General features: G+C 47.9%; 1 protein-coding gene across 1 annotated transcript in view; it reads left to right on the forward strand.

The window, feature by feature from the left end:
- Positions 1 to 13,838, forward strand: part of UBR4 (ubiquitin protein ligase E3 component n-recognin 4) — a 203,382-nt gene that overhangs the window by 104,047 nt on the left and 85,497 nt on the right. Inside the window, exons 37-52 of the mRNA XM_078771567.1 lie at positions 602 to 749; positions 922 to 1,206; positions 1,413 to 1,583; positions 1,682 to 1,864; positions 2,072 to 2,230; positions 2,650 to 2,802; positions 3,005 to 3,148; positions 4,147 to 4,227; positions 4,320 to 4,477; positions 4,601 to 4,778; positions 6,584 to 6,785; positions 7,140 to 7,303; positions 7,420 to 7,636; positions 7,831 to 8,071; positions 9,318 to 9,350; positions 11,716 to 11,779. Of these exons, the coding sequence (XP_078627693.1) occupies positions 602 to 749; positions 922 to 1,206; positions 1,413 to 1,583; positions 1,682 to 1,864; positions 2,072 to 2,230; positions 2,650 to 2,802; positions 3,005 to 3,148; positions 4,147 to 4,227; positions 4,320 to 4,477; positions 4,601 to 4,778; positions 6,584 to 6,785; positions 7,140 to 7,303; positions 7,420 to 7,636; positions 7,831 to 8,071; positions 9,318 to 9,350; positions 11,716 to 11,779 (2,581 nt within the window). The remainder of the gene's footprint in view (positions 1 to 601; positions 750 to 921; positions 1,207 to 1,412; positions 1,584 to 1,681; positions 1,865 to 2,071; positions 2,231 to 2,649; positions 2,803 to 3,004; positions 3,149 to 4,146; positions 4,228 to 4,319; positions 4,478 to 4,600; positions 4,779 to 6,583; positions 6,786 to 7,139; positions 7,304 to 7,419; positions 7,637 to 7,830; positions 8,072 to 9,317; positions 9,351 to 11,715; positions 11,780 to 13,838) is intronic.

Genomic DNA, 13,838 nt, shown 5'->3' on the forward strand with positions numbered 1-13,838 from the left:
ATCCCGTACTCAAAGGGTTAATACAGGAGACAATGAGTCATAGTGGGCTTCCTTCTTTGTGCAATTTTGGTTGCCCGTAAGCCCTGGGAGCCACTCCATTGCTGCTGCATAATCGTATTGATTGCTGCTGCATAATCGTATTGATTGCTGCCTACTATACCGTGCCCGCTATACCATACCGTTGCAAACTTATTTGTTACACGCATCTAACCACACACGGAATGACACCGAATCGTGTTTAATTTTAATGGGAGTGACCCATTATGCCCTGACTAAATTATCTGAACATTTGGTGTTGTAATCAAATGGGGCTACATGAGTGTTTTGTTTGATTTTGAGATTTTCATCACTTGAGAGGAAGGTTAGCAGATGCATGTGGCTTATCACATGCTGTTAACTGAAATGGTAAGTAATTATTCAATTAAAGGTTGGAGAACTTACCGTGTGTGTGTGTGTGTGTGTGTGTGTGTGTGTGTGTGTGTGTGTGTGTGTGTGTGTGTGTGTGTGTGTGTGTGTGTGTGTGTACATATACACATACACATATGTACACTAATGCTAGATGTACAGTAAAGAGATTCACCATATCCTCTTGCGATTCCAGGTATCACTGTCACACGTGCAAGATGGTGGATGGTGTTGGTGTCTGCACGGTGTGTGCCAAAGTGTGTCACAGGGATCACGAGGTCTCTTATGCCAAGTATGGCTCTTTCTTCTGTGATTGTGGAGCCAAGGATGATGGCACCTGCCAGGTGAGCTTACATTGCAGATTAAAATTTGGATTGAACCTTTTCTCCATTTCAGTTCTAATTAAACCAAGTGTCTGCAGACTTGGTTGAAATTCAAAAGTCCCACATGATGACAATTTTTCCCCCCTGTTCCATGAAGATCTTTCGGTATTATGCCCTTCCCAATGCAAATCAGGCCCTTTTAAAGAGAAGCCCAACCTTGGGCCTAAGCTCAGGAGTCAAGGAACCAGGTCCATTCACCACAGAGATGCGGAGTGGAGGCAGTACGGCGGTCACTGAGGTGTCCGCAAGACACCGGGTGGCATCTTCAGCGACATCTTCCGAGAGGGCTGGCCGTGGCGGAGGGTCGACGTCAACGGGCTATGCCTCTGAGGGTCGGGCTGGGGAAGAGGAGCGAATGAAGAAGCGCAGCCTTTGCTGGCAGGTGGAGGGCTGTCGTGCTGAACTCACTGCTCAGGTGGTGAGTGATTTGATGTTTGTTGTTCATCACGCTTTCATTGTTTTGTTTCTTCATTTACCCATCCATTCACATTTAAATATTTTGATGCTTTGGTTTGGACTAAATTTGAGGCGGTTGGTTGGTGGTTTTCGAACAGTGCATCTCACTTTGACGTAACTTGTTCTCGACATTTTTTTTCTCAACATTTCACTCCGCCATTCCTTTAGACATGCTCTGGTACAGCGCAAACAGTACTCGAACTGTTGAATCTCTTGTTGGAGCCCATCAAGCAGAGTTTCCAGCAGGCATCTGCGGCTGGCACAAGCCGGCGGGCTCAGGCTGCCTTGCACACATTGCACTCGGCCTCCAAGATCTGCGAATTCACCGATCAGCTCATGGTTCGTGCATTGGGGTGGGTTTTTCCAGACCCCCCTCATCCCCACCTTTTCCTGTTTTTTTTTTAATTTGTCCTTTGTTTCCGTCACTCTTTATTCAGGTCCCAACACTGGGTTCTCAAGAAGGAGCTTTTGAGAACGTGCGCATGAGCTACAGCGGGGAGCAGGGCCAGACAATTCGCCAGCTCTTATCTGCACACGTCCTGCGCCGGGTCGCCATGTGCGTTCTCTCATCCCCACATGGACGCCGCCAGCACCTGGCTGTGTCGCACGAGAAAGGAAAGGTAAGTCAGGGGTACTCTACTTTACTTGTACATCATGACTCAAGTGTTCACCTCCACGTTATCCATTCTTTGTTTCTTGTTCTTCCTCTGTACTTAATACAAATTCTGCCCACACATACTTCTCATATTTCCTCCCACCCCTCCCCCCACCCCCCTTGTTCATTACCCAAATGAGTACCTTCTCTTTTGTCGATCTCTTCTTTTTAGATCACTGTCCTCCAACTGTCCACCCTCCTTAAACAAGCAGATACGAGCAAGAGGAAATTAACCCTGACACGCCTTGCCTCAGCTCCTGTTCCCTTCACTGTATTAAGTCTATCAGGAAACCCCTGCAATGAGGACTACCTGGCTGTTTGCGGCCTTAAGGTGACTGAATTGGATAATTGGATTTGTTTGTAATTTAAACTGTTAACATAAAGAGTGTGTGTTTAACAAGAAAATTTCAGAATCCAGACACCCACCACGAGCCTCGGCATGACTCAGCAGGGCCCTACATTAATCGGTGTATTTTGTAGTCTTGAGGTGCCCGGCTTGGAGGCCGGGGAGCATTGAGTAAAGGTTTCGTGTAAAACAGTGGGATGGACTAAGAACCATGTCGGTGATTGAAATGAGGAAGTGAGCAATTTAATTATTTGAGCGAATTTGCGGTCTGAGAATGAGGAAGAGATACAGTAACGGTGCTGATTTTCGAAGGGGCAGCTGAAGTGATATATTTTTATCTTATTTTCTTGCGAATGAAGTTCAAGCCTTCCTAACTATCCCTTCTCCCATTGCTTTGTTCACAGGATTGTCATGTCCTCACTTTTGGAAGCTCTGGATCGGTCTCTGACCATCTGGTGTTGCATCCTCAGCTGACTACTGGGAACTTCATAATCAAGGCGTTATGGCTGCCTGGTTCCCAGACAGAACTGGCTGTTGTCACATCTGATTTTATTAAGGTGGTGATGATTATGTAATTGTAACACCTGCTTGTTTTATTTCCTCCAGGATTGTAATCCGTCCAATCACGCACTCATTTTCTTTATGTCCGTGCATGGGGCCCGCAAGGCTAACTCCCGCTCCAGTGGGGAAAAATGGCCTTAAAACTATCATTCATTCATTCATTCAATTGATTGCACCATTTCTCATCTTTCCTTCCAGGTGTACGACCTCTCTGTGGATGCTCTCAGCCCCAGCTTCTTCTTCCTCTTGCCTAGCTCCAAGGTACGGGATGCTACATTTGTCTGTGGAGATGATGGGCGTCACCTCCTCATCATGGCTTCGTCTGGTTATGTCTACGTGCAGGTATGCATCTCCGTGTAGTTGTCATCTTCAGGTTTGCTTCCTTGACAATATCAACGCCTGCTTGTAGTAGGAATCGTTCAATGGGTTTTTATTATATTTTTATTAATTATTTTATCTACGACTAACAAATACCACCCATCGCTACGCTGACGGGAATACTGAGAGGGAGGGGGGGGGGGGAGGAGGGGAAGAGAGAAAGAGAAGGGGGTAGAGAGAGGAGGAGTTGGAGGGAGAGAGATGGCGGATGATTCCCCCCACGAAGAACCCAGCCGCGGTTGCAGGAGCTTTCGGGGGCGATCCTGCTGGTTAATTAGATTTGTTGCACTCAATGAAGTTACATTTTCGACACATTCTTTTATCTTTTATTCACTCAATATAATTATCTCAACAGGAGAAAAGTTAAGTTTCATGCTTTGACAATTTCACATTTTATTGTGTAAATATGGAGAAAGAGGGATCACAGCCTTGCTTGCTTAAAGTAAATACACTTGGTGAAAAGAATCACGTCAATTTCTTAATTTTCAGATTTCACTCCAGGTTTCGACACTTGGTCAACATGCTCTGATCCTCAAATCCGAAGACAGATTTTGATGAAATACCTTAATTAGTCCGTGAGAGTACATTGTGGTTCCAAGACGGGCATTTTTGAGCAGGCTGAAACAAAATGGTGGCTTAACACCCCTGCGACATGCAAGCAGGCTGGCCAAGGATAAGCTTGTTTTTGCTTTTACATGACGAGCACTCCTTAATTATCTTCAAAAGGGGTGTTTAAATGTACTCAAACACCGAGTTGTAATTCATGCAAGCTCCCCTAGTATGCATGTAATGTTTTGTGGCTGATGGGTTTCATTGTTTTGGAGTTACGGAGGAGACACTCACACTAACTCCCTCTCCTCCTCCCCGCCCCCCCCCCCCCTCTACACACACACACACGGGCACACACGCACACACTGACACAAGCACATTCTCTTTTATTACTATAGTTTCTTCTTTTGCAGTGTTTGGAGGAGGCGAGCGGTGCCCAACATGGACCTTTCTATGTCACTAACTGCCTGGAGATCACTCACGAAGACCTGAAGGTATTGAGGTGTGAAGGTTTTGGAAGTTTGTTTATATATGGATTTGAGGTCGTCAATGTGAATTTCTCTCTTCCCTCTTTCACACTTACAAGGACGGCAATGGTCAGGTGGCTGGTGGTGGTGCCTCCATCTACTATTCACATTGCCTACAGCTCCTGATGCTGAGCTACGGGCAAGGCCGTTGCTTTGCAGCCACACTTGCGCTCGGCTGTTTGATTGCTGTCAAATTGTTTCCCATCACCCTTAAGAGGTTTGTTTTTTTGCTGATTTATCGATCGCTACATGATGGATAATTGATGGCTTTTTTGGATCCTCCTTCTGACATCTTTTGATTATATTCCTTGTTTTCCCTAATCATCCTGTCTCCTTTCAGCTCCAATGGTGGTTCAGGAAGTAAGACCCCACCCGTGCTTTGCCAATGGGCAGAAGTTCCTGGACACCCTGGTTTGCTGTGCTGTGTCCAGCAGGCAACTGGTACACCCGTGATCATCATGGTACGTCCGGAAACCTTCCTACTGCAGGAAATCCGAGCTCTGCCTGCCAAGGCAAAGGTGGGTTGGGAAGTAGGGGGGTCTTGTATGATAACATGGGATATGTAAAGGCGGCCGTCTTAGCGAATATCACCATTTCATTTGGATGCGGGAAGCAGATCGTCCTCATTAGCTTGTGCACTACTGTTGGACATTTGGACATTCGTGGGGGATACGTTCCTGGAAAATGCTGCGAATGTTGAATCCGCCAATGTGGGGGCATTGTTTGAATGGGCGAGAGGGGTATTTTGTTTTTATTTATTTCATTTTACTACATGGTCTACTTGGAAGACCTATGATGCAAAATAAATCAGGACACAACATAACAAAGGGAACAGCAGGAGAAAGGAGAAACACAAACAGCAGTGTAGAGAGAGAAAATAGACGGAGACGGAACAAACAAGGGATGCAGGTAATGATGAGGGGCAAGGGAGAACGCAAAGGATGGACAAGATGGATACAGAAGCAAATTTTTGGGAGTTGTGGGGTGTGGTTTAACAGGTGTAGAAAATATGATTTTGGATGGGGGATGACGAGGTGGTTGAACAGCTGTCTTGAAGACCTGGAGGGAAGAATGAGATTGAAGAGAGTTTGGAAGGTGGTTCCACAGGCGGGAAAGAAGAGGAATAAATTATGGAGATGAGCAGTTTTTCTGCATTTTGGCCGTTTCACTGGGAGGGGTTGCTGGTGGACCACGTGTGTGTCCTGCAGATACCTGAGGGGGACAAAACACGAAGAGGGTAGCAGGTGCATGTCTTGACAAAGCGTCACCTTGACAAGGCGCCACCAGGTTTCAGAGGAAGGAGACAAGTTTGAAAGTTCATTCTTGAGATTATTGTTCATTCTTGTTCATTCTTGTTCATTCTTGACACAGGTGTTGTTTTCTGGCTCCCCAGAGAGTAGACACACTTGTTGTGAGCTTTGTGGAATGATATGAGGTTGTCTTCAGTTGGATTTGCCTTCCAAAAGGAGAATGTAAGTTGTTTTAAAGCAACAGCCTCATCACAGGATTCGGAGTCGCAAGAGTGGGAGGATGGGTCGTATAAATGAAGCGATGAGATTTATCTGTGCATAGATAGGACAGAGCAGGTTTCTGTGGAAGAATTCCCAGGCTGGCCAGTCCTGATGTGTAAAAAATAAATAAATAATTTAACTAGAACGGCACTCAGTTGAGAGCATACCTGGTTGGCCACATCACTCAATGGTGAAGAATCGCTTTAAAAAAATTATACCAGCTGGATTCGGATCCGGGTCTTTCATCTATCCATCCATAACATCCAAATCCATCCATAACTTTTTGAGATATCCTGCTATGTATCGTTTTGGCCCTATCTCCAAATGGTGAAGAATCACTTCAAAAAATTAATTAATTCTCATGTCCGAATCCATATTCAGATCTTCACCAAAATCGAATCGACTCGTCCTTGTCGGACACCCAACCGGTCCACCAAGATTCGTCCGTATCTGTCCATAACTTGAGATATCCTGCTATGTATCGTTTTTGGCCCTATCTCCCAATGGTGAAGAATCACTTTAAAAATTCTACTAGTCGGATCCGAATCCGGATCGTCACCAAAATCTAATCATTTCGTCCTTGTTACATTCACTACATCTCTTCCAAATTTCGTCCGAATCTATCAATAACTTTTTGAGATATTTTGTTCACAGACAAACAGACAGGGGTGAAAACATAACCTCCATCCACCTTTGGTGGGGGAGGTAAAAACGTGTTAAGCCGCCAAGCGCGGATGTAGAAGCAGGTCATGTTATGAACCGCGAATACGCGGGGTCCGCGATGCTGAGGTCCGACTGTATTTGAACTCCAGATCCAGGACCTTGTGGCCATACGTCATTCGGCATGCGGGGAGCAGCAGAGAACCACAATGATTGTCCTGTGTGAGGATGGGAGCCTGCGTATTTACACGAGCAGCACGGAGCATACATCCTTCTGGCTGCAGCCGGCTTTGCAGCCGACCGGCATAGTCAGCATCTTGAAACCCGTCCGGAAGCGCAAGGCCACAGTTATTGGTAACAAATCGACTATTCCTAATGCTCACCCTTCTTTGCATTGTCACCATAATCAGCCGTGTAAATTCTGCTGTTTAGCACTCCTAAGCTGGTTTCTGGAATATGGGGGACTGTAGATGTTTCGGTTGTACACAGTCGATGGCAATGCTATTTTTTAGTACTTTGCTGCTGTGCATAAATGTAACTCTCAAATGCTATGCTTTCCCCGTGAAAGGAGCGCTAACGCTCCCAGCCATTACTTAGCGCACCTTTGCTTTGTGGAAGTTGTTGGCATCCCATATCTCGTGTACAGTATGTCCAACATGTAATGTATATCAACTGTACATACACTAACCTTTTTGGGGTTTTTTCCAGCATCCCGGAGCATGAACCAGGTCACATTCCCCATTGACTTTTTTGAGCACAACCAGCAGCTGGGGGAAGTGGAATTTGGAGGGGGTGATTTATTGCAGGTGTACCATGTGGCCCAGCTAAAACATCGCCTCAACACCTCTGGCCTTTACATTGCCAGTACCAAGGTAACCAGTTTTGTTACTGATTTGTTCCATTCTTTGTTTCCTTTTTGTTGCCTGTGTTGCAAATTCTCTGACCCTCCAATCCCTGGTCCCCGTTTGCTTGGCATCATTTTTACCAGCCTGGCGGCTTCAACCTGGAGGTCTCAAACCCTTCACAAGGCACAGTAATGACCGGTCTTCGTATCCAGGCCGGATCCCAAGGCGTGGAGCGCGCTCCAGCTCACCTCGAGGTGTTCGGGCGCACCGTGCCACTGAGTCTGGCACGACCACGCTGGTTTGACGTGCCTTTCACTCGAGACGAGGCCCTTCAGGCTGACAAGAAATTCAATGTTTTCAGTATGTCTTTTCGCTCATTCTTGGACTCTGCAGCATTTTAACCCGTATCGTTATGTTTCACTTCCAAATGAAGGCATTTACATTCACAAGTGCACATTGCTACAAATAAACCCAAAAACTCACCTTCAACATCCTCAACCCTGTCTTGTAACTGAAACTCAAACGCAACATTACCCCTTCATCGTCTCTCCCAGTCGGTCCCTCTGCAGATGCAGCTGGAGTAACCATGATTGATTCCATCAAAATATACGGCAAGACTAAGGAGGCATTTGGTTGGCCAGACGATCCTCCAGATGAGTTTCCAGGTCCAACGAGTGCTGCTGCGGTTTCTGGGAGTCCGGGACTGGGTGTGAATGGACAAGTCGGCGTTGGCATCTTAAGTGGAGACCCTGAGGGTACTGGCTCTGTTGGCAGCCCGACAACCAGCCTGGATAGGTGAGGGTAATATGGGAGTAAGGTAGTTTAGATGTTGATTATTACACCTTGTATATTGTCTTGACAGGTATTCTGCTGCTTTGTTGCTTTTCTCCAATTCTTTGTTTATCGTGGGGGGCGAAATGACGCCCCCCAATGACGCCCCCCACGTTTATCGTGTTTCAAATGACAAAACAAATGTCATAACCAATGTTCCTTGTGAAATTTACCACATTTTGGAACCCCAGGTTGATATACTTTGGATGAAGTATGGTCACTGTAATGACGTTTGAACTTTGACCTTGAGCCAAGGTCACTAAAGATCAACAGAAAAAAATGGCGACATCATTTTTGCGACTAGTAGGACCCCGTAGAATACATTTATAGTGGTTGGCCAAAATTAACATGAACTGCACTCGAACTTGAAATAGAGTACATCGCCCCCCCCCCCCCCCCCCTCACTATTAGCTGTCTCTTTGCCTGTGAGGATTCCAATTCCCTTATGTACCTGCCATGTCACCGGCATTCCCACCATGCTATTTTGCGCTCATTTATGCTGCAGATTTGCATCCAAAGAGGCCTCCCGGAATGGAACAGCGATACTTTTACCAACTCGGACAATTAAGTTTTTCCCCTCGGTTCTCTCAGAAAGTCAGCACGACTCTTAAGACCCAAGTGGCTTTGGGTTTAGTTAAGCACATGATGTCGCCATGTTGCCAGGATCAATCACACATTAGTATTGACAAAAATGTGAAACCGGATTGAGCAGTGGCTTGAAAATCCGTCGTGTCACTAAATTCTTTCGTGTTGATATAAATCATGAAACAAAACGATGATATTTCCGTTTGTGGAGCCACAACATCAGCGGATTTGTCAAAACATGTCACGTGTGACAGAAAATATCATATCTCACACGTTCAAAACTCTTGAGTGCACAAGTCACCGATATGTGAAGAAGAGTAAGTAATTGCATGTGATATACATCCAGGAAATGAGCTCGTTTGGATGCTTGATGTACAAGTGTCGTGCTGGTGTGTGGGACGCTCTCGCTGATACCGGCCTGGACGCTTTTGCTGCTTGCTGCTTGTTCTTTTTGAGAATGTTATATTCCATTGCTCTTTTGCTCCACTTTCTTGTTTCCTTCCTTCTCTCCCTCCTATTTCGTTTTCTGCTTTTCTCATCTGCACTCGCATCCTCCTCTTCATGTCTCTCTGATGTTCTCTTTTTTTTCCATTTTGTCTGGTTTTTCTTCTTTCTGCCCTCAAAGCCTGGATGCTGAGCCTCTCAATTTTTTGGACAGGTTCGTATGTTCCAGTGAAAATGTTGCACATTTTTCATGCTGTGATGCGCATCAAATTATTCTTGAATTATGTCCTTCCTGCATTGCTATGTTCTGATGCATCGCATTTTGCAGCATTGTGATATGACAGCCGTGCTTAAAGTGAATGCACGAGTCTTTGTGGAGCCTGCCATTGGTGCAGGCCCTGATTTAACCTCTTATGCCTTCCCCTCGCCTCCCCTCCCCCAAATGATATTTTAGTTTTGATCATGCCCCAACGCCGCACCCACCTTGATCTGCCCCAACGCCGCACCCACCTTGATCTGCCCCAACGCCGCACCCACCTTGATCTGCCCCAACGCCGCAACCACCTTGATCTGCCCCAACACCGCACCCATCTTGATCTGCCCCAACGCCACACACATCTTTATCTGCCCCAACGCTACACCCACCTTGATCTGCCCCAACGCCGCACCCATCTTGATCTGCCCCAATGCTACACACGCCTTGATCTGTCCCCAACGCCACACACATCTTTATCTGCCCCAACGCCACACACGCCTTGATCTGCCCCAATGCCACACACACCATGATCTGCCCCAACGCTACACACGCCTTGATCTGCCCCAATGCCACCACCCACCTTGATCTGCCCCAACGCGCCACACATGCCTTGATCTGCCCCAACGCCGCACCCACCTTGATCTGCCCCAACGCTACACACGCCTTGATCTGCCCCAACACCACGCACACCTTGATCTGCCCCAACGCCACACACACCTTGATCTGCCCCAACGCCACACACACCTTGATCTGCCCCAACGCCACACACACCTTGATCTGCCCCAACGCCACACACACCTTGATCTGCCCCAACGCCACACACACCTTGATCTGCCCCAACGCCACACACACCTTGATCTGCCCCAACGCCACACACACCTTGATCTGCCCCAACGCCACACACACCTTGATCTGCCCCAACGCCACACACACCTTGATCTGCCCCAACACCGCACCTAGATCTGCCCCAACGCTACACACGCCTTGATCTGCCCCAACGCTACACGTGCTTTGATCGGCCCCAACACTTCACACGCCTTGATCTGTCCCAACGCCACACACGCCTTGATCTGCCCCAACGCCACACACGCCTTGATCTGCCCCAACACCACACACGCCTTGATCTGCCCCAACGCTACACACACATCTTGATCTGCCCCAACGCCACACACGCCTTGATCTGCCCCAACGCCGCACCCAACTTGATCTTCCCCAACGCGACACATGCGTTGATCTGCCCCAACGCCACACACACCTTGATCTGCCCCAACGCCACACACACCTTGATCTGCCCCAACGCCACACACACCTTGATCTCCCTAACACCGCACCTAGATCTGCACCAATGCCACATGTGCCTTGATCTGCCCCAACGCTGCACACACCTTGATCTGCCCCAACGCCACACCCGCCTTGATCTGCCCCAACGCTACACACGCCTTGATCTGCCCCAACGCTGCACCCACCTTGATCTGCCCCAACACGACACATGCCTTGATCTGCCCCAACGCTACACACGCCTTGATCTGCCCCAACGCTACACACACCTTGATCTGCCCCAACGCCACACACACACACACCTTGATCTGCCCCAACGCCACACACACCTTGATCTGCCCCAACGCCACACACACCTTTATCTGCCCCAACGCCACACACACCTTGATCTGCCCCAACGCTGCACCTAGATCTGCCCCACGCTACACACCCCTTGATCTGCCCCAACGCTACACACGCCCTGATCTGCCCCAAAGCCGCACACACCTTGATCTGCCTCAACGCCGCACCTAGATCTGCCCCAACGCGACATCCGCCTTGACCTGCCCCATCGCCACACACACCTTGATCTGCCCCTACATCGCATCCTCCTTCATCTGCCCCCACGTCGCACCCACCTTCATCTGCCCCAACGCCGAGATTTCTCCTCCTCTACCCCATGACTCTCTCTGTATCTCCAAATCTGTTCTTCACCACCATTCCACCCCCACCACTCCCGGGCTTCTTGCTAATCTGCAGGCTTATTCCATTAAACTATATTATACCCTTAATCATACTAATATAAAAAAATTGAATATCTCGTGCATGTTTCTGTTTTTATTACTTTTATAGCACTGCCCATAGCTAATGGACTGATTTGACTCTCTCATAACCATTTGAGGACTCTTAAAATATGATGTTTGAGAACAAAAGTAGATGTTTGTTTTGTGATTATCTGCTTGAGATATCCAGTGTATGTTATTTGGCAAAATGGCACCGAGAGTCAATGCCTGGTGTTAATGCGGCCGATGTCCTGTGCTGACTCCCTGGTGGTGGCCTAATTCAGGTTGGTGGTGAATAGCTTTCAAGCACTGGAACATTGCTTCGCTGTCATGCCTGCTAATGAAAAGGTATGCACGATTTCATCAAGGCCGACAGGAGGCCTTTCCACGTGTTTCCTCCTTTTCAACCTGTGTTCATCATTTGGCTTTAATGATTGATATGACTTCCGGTCCCTTAGGCGACGAGGCTTTCTTCGAGCTCTCCACGGCATCGAAGTTTGAGTGTTTTCCCATTCGTGTCTTTGTCGGGTTTCCGCTGGTTGTTTTGTTGTGTGTGTGTTGTTGTGTGTTTCTGTTTAGTTTTGGTTTTGTGGTTGTTGCGGATTTGTGTGTGATTGGTCGTTTTTTATTTGCGCGTCGTGCGCGGCCTGGTCTTTCCGGGCTCCCTTCCCCCCGTCGGTGTTTTGTGAGTGTAAGTTCTTTCCTTCATAGCATTTGCTTGTTTCTTTGATTTTCTTTTCTCCCCCCTGCCTTTCGCGGGCATCTTACCCTTTGTCCGGCGTTGTTTTTTTTTTTTTTTAAACAGGACAAACGGATAGACAAAGAATTCTATATTATTCTTTCTCTCCTCCCGGACACGTGCTTGTTCGCTCTCCTCCTCGTCTCGACTTGTACATGCTACACACGCCTTGATGTGTAGCTGTGATGACCGCAGCCGTGATGCTGACGCCGCCCTCCCCCCCCCCCCAGAATTTCCATGTATCTCCCCCCCCCCCCCCCCCCCAGAATTCCCCCTGTATCTCGTTTTTCTTCCGCCTCTGCTCCTACTTTCTCAAATCCACGTTCTCGCTTGGAGACTTTTCCCAGATTGTTTTTCATGGTTCTGTTTGGATATTGTTGGAATATGTTTAAACCGCAGCCGTGATGCTCATGCCGCCCTCCCCCCCCCCCCCCCCCCCCCCCAGAATTTCCATGTTTTAAACGTTCCCCAGTGTGTACCCTGGTCAGAATAGGTACACCGTGTCCCTGCGTGTCGTAAGAGACGACTAAGAGGGTTGGCGTCAGGAAGGGCATCCGGCCATAAAAACATTGCCTCAACAAGAGAACCATGACAATTACAACGACATATGGGCAGGGTGCAGCCCGAAGTGGAGATCGGTTTCTGAGGTTTGGGACATGGAATGTAGGGACAATGACAGGGAGATCAGGAGAAGTCGTGGAAGTATTGGTCAGAAGAAGAGTGGACATATGTTGTGTGCAGGAGACGAGATGGAAGGGAAGTGCTGTGAGAATGGTGAAGGGTAGGCAGGGACAGAAATACAAGTTTGTGTGGCAAGGGTGCCCGGAGGGCGTGAATGGTGTTGGTGTCCTGTTTTCTGAGGAGTTTGTAGACAGTGTGGTGCGTGTGACTAGAGTGAGTGATAGGTTGATGATGGTGAAAATGATGATTGGAAAGCTCTTGGTGAACGTCATCTCGGGATATGCGCCGCAGGTTGGTCGAAGCGATGAAGAGAAGGACAAGTTCTGGTGTGCGATAGAGAAGATGAGGAAGTTGTTGTGGTCGGAGGAGACCTGAATGGACATGTGGGAAGGAGTATGGATGGTTTTGAGGGAGTTCATGGGGGTTATGGATATGGTGTGAGAAATGGAGAAGGTGAAAGGATTTTGGAGTTTGCTGATGGAGCTGATTTGTTGATTTGTAATACTCAGTTCCAGAAAGAGGATAATAAGCTTGTTACATACACGTCAGGTGGGTCAACGACAACCGTTGACTACCTGATGGTGCGTAGGCGAGATAGGGGGCACCTCCGGGACACAAAGGTGATCCCGGGGTAGGAAGCTGTTTCACAGCACCACTTGGTTGTCTGCGACATAAGGGTGAAAGGAGCGAGGATAGCTCGGCGGGTGAAGTACCAACCGAGAATGAAGGTGTGGAGGTTGAAAGAGGTGACAGTAAGGGAGGCATTAAAAGAGAGGCTGAGTAGGGTAGAGGATGATGTGGTTGAGCTTGAAAGTGGTTGGATGTCAATGAAAGCTAGTCTGTTGGGAGCCGTTGGTGAGGTATGTGGATGGACAAAAGGACCACCGAGGCACTCGGAAACATGGTGGTGGGATGATGAAGTTGGAAAGAGGATTGAGGAGAAGAGGAAGAAGTTCAAGGAGTGGCAGAAGGGGAAGGGTACGGGAG

This window comes from Myxine glutinosa, chromosome 2, assembly GCF_964187855.1.
Source record: "Myxine glutinosa chromosome 2, kmMyxGlut1.1, whole genome shotgun sequence".
NCBI classification, from domain to species: domain Eukaryota; kingdom Metazoa; phylum Chordata; class Myxini; order Myxiniformes; family Myxinidae; genus Myxine; species Myxine glutinosa.